Source organism: Seriola dumerili, unplaced genomic scaffold (assembly GCF_002260705.1).
Source record: "Seriola dumerili isolate Sdu_G_001 unplaced genomic scaffold, Sdu_1.0 BDQW01000367.1, whole genome shotgun sequence".
Lineage (NCBI taxonomy): Eukaryota > Metazoa > Chordata > Actinopteri > Carangiformes > Carangidae > Seriola > Seriola dumerili.
This window is the reverse complement of record NW_019174622.1, coordinates 757,162-781,692: the sequence shown is the minus strand read 5'-3', so window position 1 is coordinate 781,692 and position 24,531 is coordinate 757,162. Positions and strand designations below refer to the sequence as shown.

Below are 24,531 nucleotides of genomic sequence, written 5' to 3'. Positions count from 1 at the left end.
TTTTTTTTTTTCAGAGGTCTTTAGCTCTCGCCATCTGTGCAAACGTAGACATGCAGCGCATTGTTCCCTAATAGCCCCCTCAGAACCTTTGTGTGGCAAACCCCAAGGGACAGCATTACTCAGCACTATTCACTAAACATAGACCTGCATCTGTCAGTGGTTTAGTTTCGACGCATCATTGGGTTATAAATCCAAAGCAGGATATTAAAGAATTACTATGTTCAAAAAATATGTTCAAAGCTGAAATTTAGGAGGGGGAAATTCAGTGGTTTGAACCAATTAACAGCAAACTACATAGACTACTGTACTTGTTAAAGTAGATAGATACCAAATAAATGAATGATGACACCTCATTATAATATAATCCAATTTCCTGTGGCTATTTATACACTGTAGTTATTTCTTTGAAACCCCTTTCTCTCCCATTCATCTCACTTCTCCCAACCTTTCCCTCCACACCTCTTGTCTTCTTCCTCACCTCCTTCTCTTTCCATTACAGAAACCACAGGGGGGGGAGGGGGGGTTTGCAGCTATGTGAAGCCTCATCAACAAGTTACCCTCTTCCACCCACCACCCGACCTGAGTCTCCCACCTTGGGTTGCCTTCTACTAAACCTTGTTGCCGATGCCTGTCATCGATCTCCGTTCAGACCTCGTTCCATTGTGCTTAACCCCCATTTCCTCCCACCCCTGGACTCCCGCTCATCCCTCTTTCCCCCGGATGTTCATTCACCACCCCACCACCTGTCATTACCTCACCCAGTAATTAAAAAATTTGCATATACAATGGGAAACATTCTTTACTGGTGAAAGTAATTCTATTTATAAGGTGTAGATTTATGAATTGCTGCATTTATCACAATGACTGTAACATTTTAAGCAAGACAAAGGATGTATAGGTAATATTAAACATTTGATTTGATTTGGATGCCTTCAGAATAAGACTGTATCTATATCTGAATGAGTGCTCACACTTGAGCTGAGCATTCAGATATGTGGCGTGAATTTACTACCATTTACTTAAATCTCAGATAATATATATTGTTTACTTTAAGATTAGATAACTATCACACACATGTCAGAATATTACCACAAATCAAAATGTTCCCTTTCATGGCATCAAATTCAACCCACACCTCACTTTAAAGTGTGCTGGTGAAATCATCAAGGGCTCACATCATAAAATTTATCCACTCTCATCATCCATCATGTAATCCCTCTTGGCCTCAGATCACTGGACTGTGGTTACCCCACTGTCCAGAGAATCACAAAATCTGCAGCCGGCAGAGTGTTTTCCTTCTCTGGAATCAAACCCCCCCCCCCCCCCCCCTCTGATAAAGGAAGCACCGACTGTGAAAACCTTCAAATTGAAACTCATAGCCTATCTATTCTCATTGTCATATGAGCGAAATTAGCACCGTCTGGCTCACCGGCCGCAGTGTCTACTCTACCCCAGCCTAGACAGCTGCAATACACAAACTGTCCAGAAGGAACCCAGCACCACCTCCTACATTCCTGGTTGCTGCACCACCACACTCAGTCACCCCGCTATCTGCACCACTGTCCGTTTGGCTCACTGCGTCTCTTTCAGCTTGGTGTATATGCGGCTGTTTATCTCTCCTTTTCTGTCAGACATTGGCCTGATGTAGTGTTTCTAACTGGAAGTATAGATCGAGGTTATGATGCCGGTGAACCCATTTCTTTACCACTGTCCATTTTTACATCCACCATGTGTCCATCCGTCCAGGTGGGGTCAGGCTTAGGGTTCTTCTTTGACCTTGACTTGCTCAAGGTTTCCTCCTTCCTTACCTTGTCAACGGCGTCGTCAGTAGATGGCAGCGTCACAGTTGGTCATGTCATGATGTCGGTTCATCCAACACTTTCGTCCATGGCAAGATATTTAGACAACTGCTTGTCAGGTTGCCATGGGACCTGGTATATGTGGTTCTCAGAGGATGATTGTTGATGGGTTCATTGATGACTCAAGGGCTCTTTGTAGTGTGTAGATACTTTCAAGCATCATGATCCTGTAATTCCTGTATTTGTAGAGTTAATAATCAGAGTGTTGCTCTGAATTGTATTTTTCAGTTTGTGGAGAAATCTCTAATATAATTTTTTTTTTTTTTTAAAAAGCAATAACATTAAATATGATTTAAGCAGCACTGTCACAGGTCCTCATGATGAGGCTGATAGCAGTAGAAATGCTGAATTTCTCATAGAGCATGTGATAAGCAGATGCTCGTGTGCTGGGGAGCAGCTTGTGCAAATCCAGCTTGTCTGGGGTTTTCAACCAGCACACAGTTTGAGCCTAAATCACACTCGCTCTGACTTAGCGGGGGCCACCATCAGTTTGGAGAAGGGCATCAGTCGTCTCGTCCAGAAGCCAGGAATCACAAACAAGCTCCATCCAGAATTTCTTCCCCCCATTGCAAACCTCCCAAGCAAAGGCCATTTTATATCTGGGCCCCACAGTGGTCAGGCTGCTGTTAAATAGCAGCATGCAGGTGTTGGCTCAGCTGACCACAGTTTTCCATCAATACCATTTTTTTTTTTTTTTTTTTAACAGAAATATTGGTTTTCCTATTTTTTTAATCACAAAAAGTTAAGTTTTCTTATTGGGAACTGAATTTCACATCTTTCCAGGACCTCCTGGGGGACTCGATCACTGAGGCTGAATGTCATTCCTCTCAGTTCTTTTCCTTTTTTTTTTTTTTTTGACCGGCTTGTAATCGCTAATATAGGTCTTGACCCCAGTTATGTGGTAGAATGTTACAATCTTTCTGACGGTGTAGAAACTTTACTCTGAACCTAAGTGTTAGACCAAGTGGCTGACTGAACAACTGAACATTACAGTTCCTAATATGGCCAGAAAAAGGGCAAAACAAACCTTTGATGATCCTCACAATATAAATTCCTTTTGCAACCGAGGTATGTGCCCGAGGGGAAAGTCAATATAAACAGAGAATGTAAAAGAATGCCTGGTTATATAAATAGTACAGCCCGCGTTTCAGTTCCACGGGAAGCACAAGTGCAGTGGATTATATATTGTACATATATGGACGTAATTACTTTTTTAGCATCTACTGGTCATTAGCTTAAAAATCTGAATATGTTATGTTACTAGACACAGTATGTTATGTCGTCAACCCAAGCACACATTATGCTAAGATGACATGTTAGAGCATCATTAAGCCGTGAATGGTAAATTCCCATTTGAACCAACCAGTACAGTAAATCAGCTTGTTTTGATCTTTCAAGTCCTTCTGGGACCAATCAGCCAAGCGTGAACTGTGGGATGCAGCAAATGAATAATATACCTTCACTTCAGAGTCAGATTAGTCTTGTCAGTATAGTTGGCTGGAGACAGTAAGCAGCTGCTTAGGCCCACATGGCCACTAGGGGGGCCCACAGAGAAAATTACTAAACTACAGGGGTCCCTATGTTCAATTGTTCTTATAATTTAAGTAATTTAAGAAACATTATCACATTATTATGTTTTTTTTTTTTGTAATTCTTCCACTGCATTATTCCAAAATGTGCATGTTGCCCCTCTCTTCACTTCCACTTCAGATCATGTCACAGTGAATATCTTACTGTGTAAGTTTCAACAGAGCAATGTCCTAACAGCTTTCTGACATACTAAGATGATTTGGGGTTGATTTACTCTCATTATGTTTATTCTGATTATGTAAAATACACTAGATAGCACTAAACACCTGTACACTTGCTTATAAATGTAATTATCTAATAAGCCAATCATTTGGCAGCAGTGAAATGCAAACAATCATGCAGATACAGGTCAGGAGCTTCAGTTAATGTTCACATTGAACATCAGAGTGGGAAAAAATGTGATCTCATTGACTTTGACTGTGGCATGACTGTCGGTGACAGATGGACCGGTTTGAGTATTTCTGAAGCTGCTGGTCTCTAGAGTTTATTCAGTATGGCGCAAAAAACAAAACAACATCCAGTAAACAGCAGCTCTGTGGACAGAAACGCTTTGTTGATGAGGGAGGTCAGAGGAAAAGGACCAGACTGGTATGATTACATCCGTGGTGAGCAGAACACGTCGCAGCGTGAGGCAGATGGTCAGGTTCCACTCCTGTCCACCAAGAACAGAAATCTGAGGCTGCAGTGGACACAGGCTCCACAAAACTGGACAGATGAAGACTGGAAAAACATATCCTGGTCTGATGAATCTGGATTTCTGCTGAGGCACGCAGATGGTATCAGAATTTGGCATCAATCCATGGACGTAAACTGCCTTGTGCCAACAGTCCAGGGTAGTGGTGGTGGTGGTGGTGTAATGGTGTGGGGAATGGTTTCTTGATGCCCTTAAAACAAATCAATCATCCTTTGAATGCCACAGTCTATCTGAGTATTGTTGCTGACCACATTCAGCCGTTTATGGTCCCAGTTCACCATCTTGTAATGGCTACTTCCAGCAGGATAAGGCTCCATGTCACAAAGCAAATTGGTCCAAGTCAAGGGGTCAGACCAAGACCAGACGTCAGAAGCTTTCACAGAGACCTGGTAATTCTAAACAAGTTGTCAGGATGAACTGAGAATTTCCACAACTCCCTCATCAGGAGGTATTTTTCCCGCATCCTTGGTGCAGTAGGGAACATGCAGTGCCAGCGTGTCCATATAGGGGTTCCAGATGTGGAAGGATATGGGCCACACTGGGCAAGAAGTTGTATTTTGCTATGAATTGGACATGCATACTTTAATATTGCTGCGTTGCACTAGAGTATTTGTATTATGTGTATGGCATATTGGGGTGTTTTTTCGCCTAGAGTGGCAGAAGTGCATGTGCCGGTCCAGGGGACATGGAATCTGAGTGGGCCATATTTTAAAAGCCTTCATGGCAACAACCAAAGAACCTGCTGGTGCACACCAGTAATGAAGGAAGCTGTTAAGCTGAAGAAAGACCTCTTACAGGGTTAGTTGGCTCAGGGGACTCCCAGCAGACACAGACAATGACTGCAGCTTCTGTGGGGACAAGAAGCTCCAACTGTCAGGGTATCACACTGCTCAGCCTCCGTTGAAAAGCTGATGCCTAGGTGCTGGAGTGGAAACTGTTGCTGACTGAGTCCTAAGATTCAGGAAGAACAATGCTGTTAAGCCCTGGTTGTGGAACAGTGGATTATCTCTTTACCTTTGCAAGGGTACTGAAAAGGTAATGGAAATTTGCCCATCCACTCTGCTGGTGTTTTGTGGACTTGGAGAAGATTTGTGACTGTGTTCCTGGGGTATCTTGTGGGGGGTACTGTGGTTGTATGGGATTTGGGGCGTGGACTGTGCCAGGGTTATGCCATGTCATGTTTTTTCTTATTTTTGTTATTATTGCGCTAGGAATGGAGAGTGTCCATTAGGTGGTCTCAGGATGATGTGTACCAATGCGTACTGTGGTGATTCAGAGCCGAATATAAAGCAGTAGCGTGCTGTAAGGGCAAGCAAGGCAAGCAGTGCTCGCCTAGTTAAAGGTAAAAATAGACATCAATTAGAACAACACCAAAGAGGAAGCGATATATCTCTTTACATCTGATCTCAGAACAGCTTCCTGTCCCATAAAGGATCTGATGCCTGTTTGCATTCAACATGTAATCTACTGCCCACTCGTGGTGGCAGCCGGATACTGTCTCTGTAAGCTAGCTTGATTTTTCCAGCCGTTGTATCGACAAGCTGTCAATGACTCAGCCTCTACTGATCTGAGATCAGTTATGATATTGCAACATCATACGCATGCGCAGACGCATTAAATGTTCAGCAAATGACACTGATTTAATGTTGTAAGTCTGAGAGGTTTGAGACAGAATATTGTTCTAAGTTCTTAAGTTCTTCAGACAGGAAGGAAAAAGGTGAAGGTGTCCAGGCGGGGAGCAGCGAGATGCAGGAGAGAGACTTTCAGCACAGGAAAGACAAGCAGCACAAAGTCATGAGACAGAGCAGGACCTGAATCTAAGAGAGATTTGCTGCTTCAGCTGTCATGGAAAAGTATGTTTCAGTCTGGTCCATAATTTTGACGTAGGTGTAGAATCGCACCTTGAGGGGTGTTCGGCTCTGCTCGCCTATCTGTAAAAGTCACCGCACGCCACTGAAACAAATCATCAGGAATAAGAGTCACCACAAAAATAATGGATACTTTCTTCATCTTGGGAGTGAGTCACTATCACAAGTAAAATGAGTTCAAATAACTCTACGGCAGCAGTAATGCCGTGTGGAAGAAGGGGCTGAGCCAGGATCCAATGTTCTTGTTCTACCAACCAATTTACTTCCAGCTCTTTGATTCAAACTCACTTATGTTTACAACACAAAAGATGTGTTTTCAAATCTGGCATGTGTTTTTCATTTATATTTGAGGATCATATTATATAACGTTAAACTTGAGTTTAACAGGTCGGGATAAACAGATTCTGCCCTAGGTGGTATAATAAAATGCCACCTGTGATATAATAAACATGATGAATGAGCAATCATTTAATGAATGTATGTTAAATTTGATGGCACTCAATAAAAAAAGAACTGATTATTTTTTCTGGTTATCTGCTTGTCTTTTTATTCTCTTCCCATCTTTGTTGATGTTTGTTCAGTCTTAGCTTTTAATGTGGGTGAATAGAGGTCCATCACATCTCTGCGTCACATCTTTTTGTGTTCAGAAATATTAAACATTAAGAATAGCGGTGCCCTGGCTGTCTACATCTTTCAACTGATGCTCTAAAAGCTCCAAGTTTGGATTTACAAATAATGTTAAAGCAACAAAATGGATTAGGTTTAGGTATGTGTTGTTCTTTTTTTTAATACCTACATTACCTGGCCCACTACTTTTTCTTGTGTGGATGAAATATTTTTAGCGATTTATAAATGGTCTACTGACATCCTTAAGTACAGCATTATGAAGAAATCTGGATGTCAGCTTGAAAAATATACCCAGTATATATATTTTTTTTACCCAGTTTTATTTTTCTCATCATCAGCAAGAGGTTGGCAAAGTCATCATCACAGCTTGGGAACCTCATTATGTTTCACAATGCATTTTTATTTTGCAAGGACTAAAAAAAAAAAACACAAAGGATATTTTCCACTATTGGAAATTAATGACCCATAACTTTAGCTTTTTATAACCTGTAACGTCTTGTTGCTATAGGTTCTGCCTCGTGTTTGACCAGCGAGGATGTTTCGGATATACCCAACATTATCACAAAAGGCAAACACAGAGACAAACTTTGTCATTTTGATGCGCTGTCTGGTAGGCGAGAGCGGTTGGGACAGACAGCAAATGAAGAAGTGGCACTAATAGGCTATTGATTTTCTTCCAGGGAGTGAACAAGACCAGCAGCTCCACCCGCCTGACCAACTCTCTGGGTCGGCTACCTCTCCTCCATCAAACCTGATTCTCTCCTGCATCAGAAGTGCAGGTGAAGAATCACCTGGTGGCAGGGTGGCGGGCGGGTTGGGGGCCTAGGGGGCTCAAAAATACTGTGCCTGGCCCTGCTTGTGTTTGAGATATTGCCTACTACAGATAGGTGAAAGAATTAGTGCAGATTTATGAAAATACAATTAAAATGTTTTTAAAGTTTTATCAACAATTGTTCGGTTCAATCAAGCAGCAGAGCTGTTTCCCCATGATGGGACCCATGCATTAACACCACACACACACACACACACACACACACACACACACACACACACACACACACACAGCGACACAGACGCACAACGTCCCTCCTCACCACTCCTGCAGCACAACACAGCCTTAAAAACACAGAGAACCCTACTGAGTTTTTTTTTTTCCCCCATTATCTAATATAACTGAATTCAAAAAGGTGGAATACAAGACATTTATTGCTAGGGACAGGATTTATCAGAACTACGAATTAAACGAATATGATAAATAGTACCCTCCCTTTCTTGCATCTCATTAAGTGAGTCCCGTTGTAGCTATAGGTGAAGCTGCCTCTCTCTGCCATACTGAAGCAGGTGTCCAACATGGCGAACGCTCGCAGTGGCTCTCTCGCGACTATTCTCTTTTTATTCTTGTTTCAAGCGGCTCTTCACAAAGGTAGGACTTTTCCTTTGATGTCAAGACGGAATACACACTTTGCTCTCAGATTTCGATGTATGTAGATGAAGGAGTGCGGTTTAAGCAGCGTACTGGGGAGATTTTTTTTTTTGAACGTGCGCGGCAGAGCATTTGGATGTGTGATTGTTGTTGAGCAAGTAAGAAAAAAAAAAAAAAAAGAAGCTAACTGTGCTTAAAGTTGAAATACTGAATGGAAAGAGCAGATTTATGTTTCTGCCATGTGTACAAACAGGCGTCACAGATACGCTGCCCTGGGAACACACACGAGTTTGGTGAGCTCACAATTGTAAATGGCTTTGCCGCTACACAGCTGGCAACTCTAAAATGTTTCCAATTCTGTTGTGTAAAAAGCGGATAGTGTGGTCTTCCGTAGAGGGGGGGGGCACGGAGAGACACGTTTCACGCGCTCAGGTGGATGCTTTGTGCGGTCAGTCCGCTAACTTGGGTTACTTTTTTTTTTTTTTAATGTGGCATGTTGTTGAAAACGGAGCCAGGACTGCTGTAAATCACAGAAAACAGCGGTGCGTTAAATTGGAATGCAGCCCTGACAGCGTGCGGGTCGAGGAACCGCTACGGCAAACTCTATTCACAACGATGGGGATTTTAATAGGACGTTACTGAGTCAAAAATTCAGACAAAGTAGAGCATAACTCAGTGTATCTTAGTGATGCCGTGCCGTTGTGTAAATTCGGCGCAAAGATGAGCAGTTGTTTTCCATTTAATCTCAGTTTTTGAGAATCCCCTTCGCTGTGGGTCATCCCGCTGGATTTCGTTGGGAGACCGAGAGAAAGACGGGCGACCCCGTAATAAAAGTTGAAATTTCAATGATACAAGTGCAGTTCGGTGTTCTGGACGTATGCCGAAGTGAAACGCACCTCATACTGATCCACACCGTGTCTTCGGTTGCCTTCTAACACGAATGTACTCTTAGTGATGAACGGGGGAAGATTAATTTGCCTGAGTTTCCAATTGTACTCCGGGCTGTTTTTTTTTTTTTTCCTTCTTCTTCTTTTTCTTCTTCTTCTTCTTCTTCTTCTTCCATAACATCGTGACTGGATTTGCAGTAGCATCATGCAACATCAAAGGTTCGCTCGGTTGTAGTAATGTGAGTCAGATGCTTTCAAGAAGCGGATAGGTTACAGATAAAGCTGGTGAGGGTGAAAACTGCGACACAATTTTTTACGCGTTGGGCTTTGAAACGATTGGTGATGTTTGTGAGTGGTGCGGGTTGAGTTGGCGGGCTGCGGAACAAGCACACACGCTTATTTACCACACTAAGACGGGATAAAGTGTTCTGTTACATACTGTCAGTGTGTGCGCTCTTTGTTCAGTCATGAACCGCTGGGAAATGCTCATTCGTTGCGGGGTTATTTATCTTTGCGCACTGATACGATAAAGACGTATAGAAATAGGCTACTAGTCGGGGCAACGCAGCCCCCCACACAGCACGCGCATGCTGTGAAGAGACTGGAAACGCGTTCAAATCGCTTACACAATTATATAACTGGTTAAACTACAGGTTTGTGGTGAATTTTTTAAATTTTTTTATTTATCACACTTGCTGGTTGGCGCTTCCACCTCCTTGCTCTCGCTGTAAAGTCGCTTCTGTGCCATGAATGATTACAAACTTCAAGTTATTCAGTGCAAAGCTGCTCATCGCAAGAACATAAACCTTTTTTTTTTTTTTAAATGCTGAGTTTGAGCTTCTATTGGTGAGAATGACAAGGGAGGCAGATGTCGACGTTTGTCATATTGTGGATTATCCACCAGGCTTAATCCATTACAACGTTTTATCCATTAAAATGGACGCACTGTGATAATGTTTTTGTCTTCTTTTTTTCGTGCTACAAGTCAGTTAAACTGTCCTGTAAAGCACAGCAAACTAAACGAGGCTCTGCTGCTGGCTGGGCAGTGGGCAGTGTTGCTCTACCTTCATGGAAATGGCTCCACTGATTTCAAACAAAGCTCAGGGTGCTTGCACAAAGCATATCAATTATTTACCTCTAGCGCATAGTAGGCTCACATTGTGCTAAGGATTGCTTATTTGTATTTCCCTCAATACAAATAAATGGAAGTTGGTGCTATCAGGGTGAAAATTGCTGTGCAGTCAGGAGAGAAGAGAGCATTAATTAATTTCACCCCAACTGTAAGTTCCATTTTGGCAGACAGACTCAGCTCATACTGTCATCAAATCACACAAGTGCTCCAAATTAAATGGATTTATGAGAAAGCATTCACAGTTCACTGCCTTTGACTGCCATCGCTCTTGTTTCAGAGGGCTCAGGGTGGATATAGTGCACCTCCAGAGATAACGTTCATCCTTTGGAAAAAAAAAAAGTCAATAAGTGATATGTTTTTTTTTTTTTGTTTGTTTTTTGTTTTTGTTTCTTTTTGCAAATGATGTTTACAGGAAGTAGTAACTTACCATGCATACGTTTTGAATTGTGCTCATTATATTTCATCCGTGCCTTGTGAAGTCAAATAAACAGCGATGGACTTTGGTGATGGTGTTTCTTTTCTTTGAAGATAAAGGGTTTGAACTGAGTGCTGAGATGACAAGCTCTCTATTTTTAGGCCATAAAGGAATCCAAAGTTTTATTGTGGTAATTAGAGATGATATAGAACATATTACCTAGGTATCAATAGACACACAAAGAGATGCATTGAGATATTAGATATATTTTTGTATCTTTATTAGGCTTTTATAAATAATTGGCTTTGGTTGTGACTGATTTTTTTCTTTGTGTTTAGATGCTCTGCCTAATTTTACTATCTGCACTGGATTCTTGATTTATTGATGCGTACATTTTAATAACTTTAAAAATTTTTTTTTTTACTGTAGGTGTTTTAAATGATGAAGGTACTTTTATGTTTATTGTTCAGCTTCGCTATAACAATTAAAAATGCCACATTTCCTGTTGTAATTTATGCATGGCGGTATGTCTTTAAGTCATTGTTATGCTCTATGTAGCCTACAGCAATATTTAGTGAGTCCAATTGTAATATAGATCATGCACTTAGAGCAGCAGAGGTGTGGCACTTTACAGGTGTTATTAGAGAGTGCTAACACGGCGCGCTCCGACCACAAGCTTGCTGAGACTTGAAGACTTGGTTAGGCAATCTATCAGGTCTAGTGAGAAGCATCTCTGCTTTCATTTTTGTGACGTTATGTAATGGTGTGCTAGTGCAGGTAAGAGACTGTGTGTGTGCGCTTGCAGGAAAAAATATATGTTAACATGACATCACCCTGACAGGTTGATGAATGTAGATGATAAATGTAGGTATGGTTGGCGTATAGATGAGTTCAGCTTTGCCTTGGTTTTTTTTTTTTTTTTGTTTTTAACATGCTTCCTGTGCGTTTTGATCTTGGATGCTGATTTATGTTTCCTATCAATGTTTCATGTTGCAGTGGATAAAAGCATCACACGTCAGAGAATCCAACATATTCCCCACTGAAGGAAATTATGAAATTTTTCCTTGCTTGTTTTCTGCATGCAAATAATAAGTCATGCCGTCTTCAGACAATGAACAGGAGTAAGTAGATCCCATTGGAACTTATTACCTTGTCGTGGTACAACATGTGTTGAGTTAATCCATTTGTTTTCCTCTGGCATCGTCGTAACACCAAAGCCTAAATTAACACATAGCTGAAGATATTTCTTTTATGTATGTTAGTGGTTGTTGGCCTGAGTTCACAGCTGATAATTACTGAAGGCTGCACTGACGTCTTTACAGCCTCAAGGTGATGACGGGATGAAGGATTATTCTACGCTATCAATATCAGGGATGTCACGTGATATCAATTAGAGAAAAGTCATTGGATGGAAAAAATACTTAAATTTCAGTGTCGTGTTTTTTCAAGTGTAGCCTGCAGTTTGCAATTTTGCCTCACTGATCTCAGGTGTGATTGCTTATATCCACCCCCTCCCATATGACGGCTCATTTAAGACTTGATCTCCACACTTCCTGCTTGTCCCTCGCCACCTTTACGCCTGTTGTTGTGCTCTTCACAAGAGATTTGTTGCTCCGCTCAGAAAATGTGCTCGCTGTGTTCAATCTGGACTGCACCTTCACTGTTTTTCAGGAAGGGGACAGTTTTCTATGAAGTCCGCACTTCATGAGGTCTTAAAGGCGAGACATGAGAAGCATGGCTTCTAACTGTAAACATCAGTTTAGTTCACCAGTTACTGAGGAAGCTAATCTCATATATCAGTGTAGATAACAACCGCTTCACTTCCTCTGATCTTAAAAGTGTTGTGCCTTAGTCTGCACAGACATGAGAAATGTTTAAACCAGGCATATGGGCAAAATGTATAGAAACACAATAGAAAAGATCGCAACTACATCAGACAGTATTGTTCCATAGAATTACATGAAATTTCAGGTGGCTAATGGGATTTTTGAAATGAATGGGCCCAATAGGGATAAACACCATCTTTGCTGCATGTATCCGCATTTGAAACATTATTACAATTATCTGCAAACAGTCTTGTATGAAGTAAGTTTTTTTTTTTTTTTTTTTCTTTTTTAAATGTCATATTTGTTGTATAATTGATCAACATTTCCTTCATCCTTTCTGCGTGAAGCCCTGAAGCGGAAACTATCATAATTAAAGCTGAAGCTAATGATTCAGTTTATTTACAAAATTAATCAAAAATAAATAAATGATGAAAGCAGTCCTCTGAGAGCACAGAGACATTGTCACGTTACTTGTTCTGTTGGACCAACAGAACCGAACCCAAATGAATCCAGTTAACATTGAAGTCGAACAGAGCGGAGCAGGAAATCCTCACATTGGTGCTCAGATTCAGACCTGGTCTGGTACTTCATTAAGTAGACATTCTATTAATAGCGTACTTATTAAATTAGTCATTTATGCCTCTCTTGGTAAATTAATAATATGAAATGAAACAATTACATGTTGAGTATATTTATCCATGACTTTATTTTAATAGGAAGTGCTTTAGTGCCATTGTCCAGGAGCTGCTCCTCCCTGTCCAGGGATGGTTGCAGCATTAGCTGCCTGGAGATTCCTACTTTGTTAATGAACTTGAAATCGATTTTTTTTTTTCTTCTTCTTATAAAACAGATCCTGCTTTAAATCAGAATTTGGTTTAGCCTGTATTTTATCACTGTGTCTGCCACAAATCACTCTCTGCAGTTTGCTCATCTTCTCCGAGCCTGTTACATAAAAGTCTACTCGCAGCAGATAATGTATATTGTGCCAAAGTGCAGGTGGGCACAAATATCTGTTGTATCTGGAGAAGATGATGATTTGTCTGGTTTTAGTTTTATTCATTGAAGTTTTAGTGCCCTGATTGTAAAATGGCACATAACTCACTTAAAAGTTTTATTCATTTTTTTTTCTTTGAAAATAATTTGACATGGAAATTACCACTTTTGGTTTTCACCTTGAACTGGCACAAAACATTGACATGCAGCTCGAGTTAGAAAGAGAACCGAGCTGAGTCGTGGCGCGGCGTCATTTGGCTCCGAGTCAAACCGGTAGGAGTCCTGGTGATGGAAAACAGGTGTGGAAATGGACTTGTTCTCCGTCTGTACCCCACAGCAGTTTCCCCCGCTTGTAATGAAGAACAATGGCTATATTCCTGTAGGGAGGGGACCCCAAGTGACCCTCCCCCTCCCCCTCCTCCCCAGGCCGCCCCAGTCTACAGTGAGTCTGCAGGCAAGCCAACAGATGACGGGGCTGGGTTGCATCTGGCCTCTGTGCACTTAGTGTAATCAAAGAGAAAAAAAAGAGGTTTATGGCCTACTTGTTAGTGAGCCGCCGACTGATGGGATGTCAAGTAAGCATGCTCGGATTCCAAATCTCTTGGGGTGGCGGGTGGCGGGGAGGGGTTGAGGTGGTGGGCGTGGGCAGCAATCTGCCATTCTGAAAGCAGCCTACTGGCGGAGGCATCAAATTAAACGGTGCTGCGCTGTGAAACAAGTGAAATGAGTCAAATTCAGCTGACATTTGAATATTTATGATCTTATTTACGTAACGTTGATGCACAAAAGGCTACTGAGGTGAATGCAAATATTTTCTGAACATCACTCGTAGGAGTCCCGTTCGGCTGAGTCCTCCAGCTTCTCTGCACTGAAAACAAATACTGACTAGTTTAAGAAATCAGTAAATCACTGGAGAAGCTGTGAGAATGAGAGTCCGAGGAGCCGAGGCATTACAAGGCTGTGATGCATTCAGCCAAGGATCACAGTGGAAATGTCACGTACACAGTACTTTTTCACTTTATGTCATAACCTGCTCTACTTGCTAATTACAATTTAAAGCGCCACACCGCCGACATTACCCAGAAAGATCTGTTTACTTGTTATGGTTATGTTCTTTGTCTTTGGCTTGGAGACTTATAACCAGATTTATAACAAAAAGCATGTATTACAACTTCCTGTGGGACATGGAGCTTACTACAGACTAAAAGTCAGGATATCTCAGCCTGTACTGTTTTGTCATTGAGCATTGTGGCTTTTAATTAGTCTCCCAAACCAAAGAAAAGAAATTGAAGAAATTTATATATTACTTTGCCAAAGTTATCTCTACTGCGTTCTGCTGTCATTTAGGGTCATATTTCTCTCCTTTCATCTGCTTTCTGTTTCATTGTGTTTTTGTCTTATCCCCCCCCCACACACACACACACACACACACACACACACACACACACACACACACAGAGTTGTTCACAATAAAAGCTTTCTAACAAGTGTTGCATAAATGCCTCTAAAACCAAAGACAGACAGATACCGACTCCAAACGTCTGAAAGTCAGGCCAAAATATGAGGGTGGCGAGGATGCAAACAGCTCTGCTGCTGAGGGAAGCTAGTCCTGAGAGCACCAGCAGCTCTCCCGCTGTTCCAGCTCCAAAGAGAAGCCGACATCAGGGTAAAAAATTGGCATTTCATCGGCAGGCTGTCAACTGGAAACACACACTCTAGCGTCTACTGAGAGATCCATCTTAACGGGAAAGCGTTTTCACTCTTTCTCTGGCCTTTTGTTGTGAAGCACAAGGAGGCGACCTGGCAACACGAGCACAGCCTCGGGCAGGTGGATCTGCCTCGTGTGTCTGACACATGGAAGCTGTCCTGACCAAACACTGACAGCTGGGATAAAACACAAACAGACACACACACACACATATTATCACATTGGAAGATAAGACGAGTTCAAAAGCTATAGTGTATATAGCTGGACCACGTATGGTCAATGTGCGACATTGGGGACGTAAGTTAAGCTCTCGTGGAGCCGTTTGTAAACGTCATGGCGTCGTACTTGCATTCTGCTTAGTGTCAGCTGGCTTCAGCTCTTTATGTGTGAGCACAGAGACGAGGAGAGAAGGAAGCAGATACAGTATTTTAATACAATAAAGCTGTTCTCATTTACATGTTTTCCTGTTTCTGTTGTCGGACAAAAGGAAATCAGTGACTTCATGTTAACTTCCATGCCATTTCCAAGCTGCTGTTAAAATCCTGGTTTTATAACCTGACTGAATACATGCTTGATTAAACTGGTGTGCAGTTGTTTGTAACAGTCCCCATGCCATAAATTCTTAATACTGGCCTGTATTTACATCAACAGCAGAGAGAATCAGGTCTTTATTTGGAGCAGGGATACATTAGAGAAGGGGCTTGGTTTCTTATTTCCATTGTTTCTTGGTAAATGCGAAAACTTCCGCCATGTTTCCCTGTTATCTGTTCAGTGATGTCATTCTTATTTTCACACTCGGCTTCTCTGTCTTTTTGTTTTTTAACAGAAATACTATATTGATTTGCTGTTAAAAGTCTTGCCCAATGGGTGTAATCGCTTCTTTTTTTTATTTTAAATTTTTTTATGGGCTTTTAATATGAAATGAGCAGGAAATGTAAAGTTTCATTAATGGTAGCAATAAAAGAAATGGCAAAGCGCAAGAGACTGGAAATAATATGTGGTTAAAATATAAAGTTATTTTGGCTACAAAAGATCAGAGGGATAGGTATGTGCAGTATGCTTTCATTTAGCGATCATAGTTTCTTGATTAATCAGTTTCCGAGGGTCAAAAATAGTGCTAAGTTATCAGAGACCAAAGTGAATCTGGCCAAGTGCTTGAGCACTTTGACGGAGAGAGATGTAATTGATCTATTTATGTAATGGATAGTGCGTTTTTGTGGATCAACTCATTGATAAATTGACCAGTAATTTCAGCCTCAATGTGGAGGGTCACGTCATGGACAATGAAGCACTTTTTAACAGTAGGAGAAGGTGCAACCTCTAATACAAGCATGCGGTTGACTAATCTAATTGGAGGTCCCCAGAGAACCATTGTCAGTCACAGCAAGAAAATGTTTTCCATTCCGTTTTTTTGAATTTACAAAGGACAACAAGTGGCCTTTGATTGCTCCTTTCCTCCCAGTTTGAGGCCTTCATCATCTTGCTCGGCTGTGGAGTCACAGGGAGGCATCGCTCGCTGTAATTGGGCCCATTTTGCCTGCATTCATAGATACAATGCTGAGTTCAACAATGAATGAATAAGGAATCAATGCATATCATTTGTGCTTTCAACCAAATAAACAATACAGCTGGTGTTCCGTTGTAATCATCGGAGTGGAAATGAATGCCCTTCTGAATACAATACAGGTATGCATTAGCCGTCGGAGCACAGTAGGCTTGAGTGATTTGGGTTCTCCCATCTTTCATTTTACATAACACTCCCGCTTGTATTACATTTCAGTGAATTTGCTCCTGATGAGACCCTTCAGGCTGTTACACTGTCTACCATGGAAACGGGATCACGTCTCCCCGCTGTGCTCGGTTCCTGTCCTTTGTCTCATCCATTGTAACTCTGTCTTGACTGATATTTTCTGCACTGATGCCAGACAACTGCTGCACAATAATGCACCGTCTCATTTTTCTTTGTGTCCTAGTTGGATGCTGCGGAGGAAAATCTTAACCTGCTGGAGAACAATGGGGCCCTCCCTTGCGCAGATATTCGAGATCGCAAGGCTGTGAAGGACCACTTAGTTTCATTTAGTGTCACAATCAGACGCTCTCCTCAGGAAACAATACATTCCTGAGTTACTTTGTTTTCCAGCAGATAAATAGTTTTGTTGATCAGGGATGAACTCTGAGCTTGTTGCAAGTACAGAATATTGTTTTTATTCATTGTTATTCTAGTTAACCCTCGGTTAACCTGGCACAACCTTTGCTGCATCTGACGACACACCGTGTCTACTGTTTGACTTTGTGACTGACAGTTCTGTTTTCAGTCTGTGTAGTGGGTAAGGTTTCAGTTGTGCATTATACTGGGATTATTGTGTTACAGTGTGTTCTTTTTGAAATTCAGCACAATAACAGACGTCTAAGCTATCAATACATACTGTATATTGTGTGTTCATATCGATGTAACTTATTAACTCTAGCTGCCTGTGAAGTCGTACATAGTGCAGAGATCCCACAGGTGTAACTATGGGTAACAAAAGGCTCCTGTCCAAAGCAAAGAATAATATCTGAAATTTAAAGGACAGTGTTTTTTTAATCGATTTTTTGGTTTAGTTCTGTTGCCTTTTTTGGGGGAGGGGGGGCTTTAATATTCCTTGCTTCTCATTGTTGTTGTCAGGTTCTGCTGCTTAACAAGATAAAAAAAAAAAAAAAAAGGTGTTAAAGCAAAACTGGCAAGTTGGCGTCAGAGTCTTTTTCTGAGTGAGTCTTCAACATTTGGAACAGCAAGGTTTGGCAGCAAACATCTCATTGACAAAGGCTAAAAATTACCTTTTGGTGGAATGCTATGCAAGGTTGCTCTGCTGCAAGCTAAGGCTCTCTGCAGTTTGGCCTTCTGCTTCTGCTTGGCTGTGAGTGAGTGACATTGTGTTTATCGGGAATTTACTGTAAACCTTAAGCTGGCCTTCTCCTCTATTCCAGAAAAGTGGCAGAATGCATGGTTACCTACAGAAAAATGTAAGATTGTAATGTAAAGAGTCTTTATTTATGTTTTGTGCATCTTTCTCTTGATATTATTACTTGAAATAGGTGCACATTCGGTTTGTTTATTTCCCGGAACGAAATTAATCAGGCCCTGGAAACAACAATATTCCAGCAAGTAGGACAAACCGCTCCCTGCTCCCCATCAGCCTCTGATCTGACAGAGTTTGAATCCAGTTCACTGTGTATGTCCTCCTGCGATTTTTGCTTGAAGAAGGCATGCGGTAACATTCAAAGATTATGAATTCTTAAATCACTCACTTAAAAAAAAAAAACAAAACAAAACAGCAAAAATAAATAAATGAAACTCACTGAATTTTACAATTGAAAGCTGCAGTTTTGATGGGGTAGTTTTTTTTTTTTCTTTTACTTTTACTTTTCCTTTTCCTCAACCCCACAGAGATAAACACCCAAAGAAAAGCATTGATGGATGCAGTTGATCTAATATAACGACGGTGCAGAACATACATAATTCAGCTGCCTCGTATTGTTTTCTGGTTTTACATTGTAACCATGAAAAAGCAAGTCCTTTTTGTAGACCCACCCTCCAGCGCTCACATCCAGCGAGCACGCGAGGAGAAATCGTATCTTGCGGGAGCTCCTCCACCAAAGGGGAAAGGAGAGCAAAGTGCAGGCTCACCCTGCTCCCACTCAACTTTATTGTACGAACACTTGGAGACCGGGTCGTGGCTCTTTGTTGTTTGACCTTAAGACAAGCTGTCACGCTGAAATCGTTGTCTGTCCATCCATCCATCCATTACAAATTTTTTTTTTTTTTTTGGGTTGTGTGACTGTGTGTGGGCATTTTCCTTCCTCCATGCGTTTTCTTTAGCCCAGCTCTCTTTATAAGTAATGTTTGTGGTTTTCTTCACGAGTAGCCACCGACAGTGGACCAGATCCTGTGCAGCCAAAAGAATCGGTGCTGTGTAGGAGGTGAAAGACTTCCTGTGAAATGTAGGACATCACTAACTGAACTTGAAATGACTGAGGCAGACTGAGACAAAATGTCTACAGCTGACACTGCAACTGAAAAAATCATTAAAGAATAATGAAGAGAAGATGACAAATTGATGCTATCTACTTCGTAAAAAGGAGGACAGCAGTGCATTTGTGTGTGATGGGTTTACCTGCCCCCCCCCCTGCCCTAACATACTCGACTTAAGCAGTGAATCCAACTTTAAATGAGCTAAAATGTTCAGTTGGAACATCAATAAGCAGCTCTGTATTTTCGGGTTTACTCAGAGTTGTTTAAAACACCATGGGCAGGGTATGTGTCTCTGACTGAAAATAGAAATGAAAGGAAATGTTTGAACCTGGCCGGTTTTCCAAAGCGGTTCCTGCTGCTTTGAAGTGTGTAGTATTTGTTGGGCTTCACTTGGCTGTCAGATTAATACCTTCTCGACTGAAAATGAAAATGGGTGAAGGAGCAGTTAATCCGCATAAGAATATTTTTTTTGAGGATGAGAAGCTGCGAGTCTAGCAAACTGTCTGCGTATTGATTGGTTGTCTGGCGTTGCAGAGTTGACCTGACATGCCGGGATCATCCAACTCTCTCGCTGCGTCGCTGATTGCAGAGAGTCTTGTCTTATCTCAACATTTCTTCTTTGAGTTGCCAGTTATGATGATAGAATACCTGCAAAATAGCGGCATCTGTAAATTTGAGGGGCTGCTGACCCTTTTTGAAAGCGTTGCCTTGAGGTGGTATGGCTGTTATCCATTCATAATTGATCAGTGATGAAATTATGTTTACTTAGGAGGAGGTAAATGTTGTCGGCTACACCTACGTGCGGAGCTTTACAAGTGCAGTTATTATGTAGGTGCCTGACGTGAAATAACCCAGCATGTAAGATTATGTAGTTATTATCAGACGTTTCTATCCGTCCATCAACACGAGGTTGAAGGAGCGAAACGCCTGCGGTCGGGGGAGAGGGACCAGACGTGCGAAGTTGTGCAAATGGGGATAACGCCACATAATTTCACTGTTTCACACTCTCTCTCACACACACACACACACACACACACACACACACACACACACACACACACACACACACACACACACACACACACTAAAAGCTGACATCGAAGTAGCGTTGTGAAGAGCTCAGATCCGGCCTACTGTTTCAGAAAGTCACAAAAATCGGCCAATGCCCACCCCCCATACTTCCTACAAGGACAAGTTGCCGAGAGTTAAATTTCTTTTCTGAGAAATAAGGAAAATATTTTGTTAAGAATCTCGGGGGTGATTCACTCAACGGCTATTGTGACACCTCTTGATATTAAATTTTAAACGTGATTGACCACGATCAGACTGGACCTCGTCAGTTTACATACAACGACTTTAGTTCATGATCCACGCTCTGCCGACTGTCAAATAGAAATCGGAGACGGCGCGTTGGCTCGCTGCCGCCCACGTCGCCGTTCTCAGGGATGTCACTGCACATTCTCCACATCAACTCTGACCTCTTCAACAATACAAGTGGAGGATGGTGCTTTTCTCAACATACATCATATTACCTCCCACACCAGAACGATTGGCCTGTAATTGAAGCTTAGGCAGCTCTATTAGTGCTTCTTGAAAGCCATGTAACAGCGTAATACCTCACATAGGTCTTCTTTTTTTTTTTTCCCCAGACATAAGCTCTCGTTAAACGAGACGAGAATGTGCTCATGTTCCAAGTTTATACTGAAAGTCTTAAGAGCACTAAAGTCTCAAGACCTCCTTATTGATTGCAATGAAGACTGCACTAATTTCACCTTAATTCTCAGTCTGATTAGTTAACTATAAGTTACTAAACAATAAGGGCACAGTTCAGCAGTTACTACTCTTAGATTGTAAATGTCTGACACTGTAACATCTGTGGTACTTGTGCTATAATTCAGCAACCTCTTTATCCAAGAACTTAATACAATTTGTTGGTGAATTAGTGCAAGACGCTGAGCGCTGATGGTTTCAGACCGTCTCACCCTTTGTGACGACATCGTATCGCAGTTCACCAACGTTACCGTCTTGTTTTCTCGTTCTCCTCCACCCTGTAGTTGTTGGTGTATCACCGCTACCTATAAATACATTTCATCGCCCACCCCCATCCAGTATAAGAGACCTCACTCTCGTCAGAGCAACACCACATCTCCACTTCCTCACACTCCGGCATGGGTTGCAGCCTGGTTACACGGCTGCCAGCTGTGAGGGTCAGTCCAAATAAAATCTATTCAGCAGTTTCAGCACAGTTGAACCTTGACATCTAATCTTTATTTGTTGAGGTCTTCCAGAGTGTTACATGGGGCACATTTCAAGAGAAGGACCAGTAAACACGAAGGTAACGTGTTATGTGTGATTGCTGCAACCCCTCAAGGTTAATACAACTGCTCCATCTGTGTATCAGGGTTGAATGAATTGTCGGTTGGTGATTAGGTTTTCAGTTTTCCACTTCCAAACACAAAGACAACAGCTTTTGATTTGTTAAGATATTCTGTTGTCAGTCAATAATATTCAAAAAAAAAAAAAAAAAAGTATCATTGTGTGAAGCAGCACATCAGACGGTAGAAATCGATTCATTGCGTCCTCTGTCATCCACAGATGGTGCCCCTTCAATCTCCTTTCTGTTTTGTCACGCTAATGTGCCGAAAGATGACAAGGGGTGGGTCATTTCGGAGCAAAAATAGCGAAAGGCAGAGCGTGGCGGCCATGTCAGTTCGCCTTCTATTTTGTCACACTAATGTTCGGGGGGAGGGGGAACTGTGGTTCATTTCAGAGGAAAAATGACAAAGGTAGAAGCCTGTGACTGCACGTCCGAGCGAACTCCTCCTGTGATAGACTGCTGACCTGTCCGGGTTGTTTCTTTGCCTTTTCCCAGTGCATGCTGGGAGAGGTTCCACCTAACACCTTCAGGTAGCTGCGGTAGGCTTCACAGACCTGTTGTTGTAAATTGATGTACTTTTCTGTTCTGGTCTTAAGAAGTGTATCTGTAGCACAGACCATCAGAAAAATTCAAGTGGCTGGCATTTAATGTCTGCTCAGACTGGTGCTGTGGTTTTGTTATTCTTCATACTTTATCATTTCAATCAAATTTTAGCCAGTTTGTTATTTGCCAAATTGCTTCTTTTAACATTCAACATTTGAGAACATCTCTTCCTCTTAAAGAGCAAGAGGAAATAAAAACAACAAAAAAACATATCACCTAAAGCACTTGTATCAAAACCACCCAGCCCTTGACTCTATATGATTAAAGTGTGTATGTGTCTGTCAGAACGGCTGAGCGTTAGCTTTCTTACTGTAGCTTTATAGATGCTGTTTAGTTTCCACATTCAACTCTTAAACTGTAGCTCTTTCCCAAAGAATCCCAAAAAAACCCCCTTGGGTTGGCCCTGACCCCCGTACGTTAGATCTGCCTGGTGTTTCTGCCAGAATACGAGCCACATAAACACACTGATGAACACTGATTAATTTATTTTGTCAGCTCTCATAAAACAGGCATGGACCAGCATCGAAGTCGCCGTATTGTATTCATTCAAAATGCAGAACAATTCGGCGTTCCCCCGAGAAATCCTGTGTGGATTCAAGACCTGTTCTCCCGACGTGACTTCATTAATCCGTAAAAGAACCGTAGCCCGTTATTGGTCAACTAGACAATGAAAACTTTGTTGTATTGGTTGTTTTATGAGTTTAGAAAGCTGGGTATCCCTCACTGCTCACATTAGTCAAACGGAGAACCCTGCTATGCTACGCAGACTGAAGCTGCTGAGGCAAGAAGCAGCGTTTTGCAAAAGCTGACGCAGCCACTTCACATATGATTTTGACTTTGTGCCAGCACGTAATTTACCACGGCTTATAGACTGACAATGTGTTTCCCACTGAAATTAATGAGCAGTCGGAACAATTGGACTTTATTTAATGGAAGTTTAGATTGGGAAGAAAAAAGGCTTGGGGAATTTTAATAGGGTGATTTTGTCATTGCTCTTTATTTAGGCTGTAAATGCTGACCTTCAACTTTAGACTTTTAACGACATTTCTTCAGGTAGATGTATGGCTTCCCACTAATGGTTTGTTTTTGTTTTTCTTAAAGGGGTTTTTTAATAGACGGACTTTGAGCAAACTGACTTCCAAATCTCCAAATCTGATGTTGCAACCATCAAAGACAATAAGGATGTATCTTCTTTATTTAAGTTTCTTTTGTTTATTTTGTAAATGTAAGGGACCGTGCCCTGGTTCTACCAACCTGCATCGAACACTTACTATATGAACTGATTTCAGTGTTTTTTTAAGTTGGGTAATAATGAGTGATTGCTTCAGCGTTTTTGTTGTAGACTTTTATTCCTGGCTGCAGAGAGAGGTCCTTGAAGCCTTATGTTGGGAATTGAAATTAAGAGTGGTGTGACAGAAATATTAACTGAATAAATGTGAAATTGAGATTTCTTTTATTTTATTTTTTTTTTATATTAAGTGTGGTGGGTTTGTATGTTGAAGGAGGCCTTGGTATTTCTAAAGCCCCGATTGCTGCCATGCTGTGGAAATTAAGACTGTTGCTGCCAGTGGCAGGACTTTATATGCTGGAAGTTAACTGTGAAAAGAGCTGGTGAGATGGAGTGATTATATTCACAGCAGTCAAATCAGGTTCAGATTTTCACATCAGCAGCTCTGACACGCCTGTGTGGTCACTGCGCTCCCGCTGATACCGTATCTCTCAGTACTTCAGAGAAAAGATAACCAGTTAACAAAAAAACTGCGAGGGGCAATAATGATTTTGACGTGCAACAAAAGGAAAACAATTATTCAAACACACAGACTTCATAATGATCTTCCTTCCGTTTCCACAGAAAATTAATCACTGACAATCAAATAATTAAATTTTAACTTTTGGTGTTTTTTTTTTTTTTTGTTTTTTTATTATTATTGTTTGAACACTAACTAATTAAAAAGGCATTTGTAATTATTTTTCGGCTTTTTATAGACAAAAGAATTTGTAAATAAATGAATGTTTTCATTCATACCCTTGACTAATGTTTTGCAGTTCCTCTCCAGTGTAAATGAATATGTTCTTTTGACAGTTGTCAAGAAAAGACGCAGTTTTATGTATTATATATTAAGTTTTAAAAGTTTTATATTTCTATGGCAAAACAAAATGCATCACACGAAAACTCTTACTTCATGACTATGTGCTGCACTTGGCTGCAGTCAGTATCTTTATAGTTTCTTGTGGTTTATGTATTTGGATGATGGACGTCAGAGGAGGACGGACTAGCGGTGGATCGTTCGTGCGTCGTTTCTCTCTACCTCAGCACAGCCCCACGTTGCAGGCTTCTTCCTGAAGTTTTCTTTTATTAAAGTTCCTGCATGTATAGCAGTACAATCATGCCCCCCTCAGAAACAAGGGGATTATGGGGCGCGCAGTCTTTGAGAATAATCAGTCAGGCCTGTGGAGAGGCAGCCTGGTAATTTCCCCAACTTTCACTGCCATCAGTGTAACCGTGTTCCTGCATGG

The 24,531-nt window shown here is 41.4% G+C and overlaps 1 protein-coding gene across 1 annotated transcript in view; it reads left to right on the top strand.

The window, feature by feature from the left end:
- The first annotated feature begins 7,988 nt into the window (after positions 1 to 7,988).
- cadm1 (cell adhesion molecule 1) overlaps positions 7,989 to 24,531 on the top strand; it is a 352,639-nt gene continuing 336,096 nt past the window's right edge. Inside the window, 1 exon segment of the mRNA XM_022760846.1 lies at positions 7,989 to 8,061. Within this exon segment, the coding sequence (XP_022616567.1) occupies positions 7,989 to 8,061 (73 nt within the window).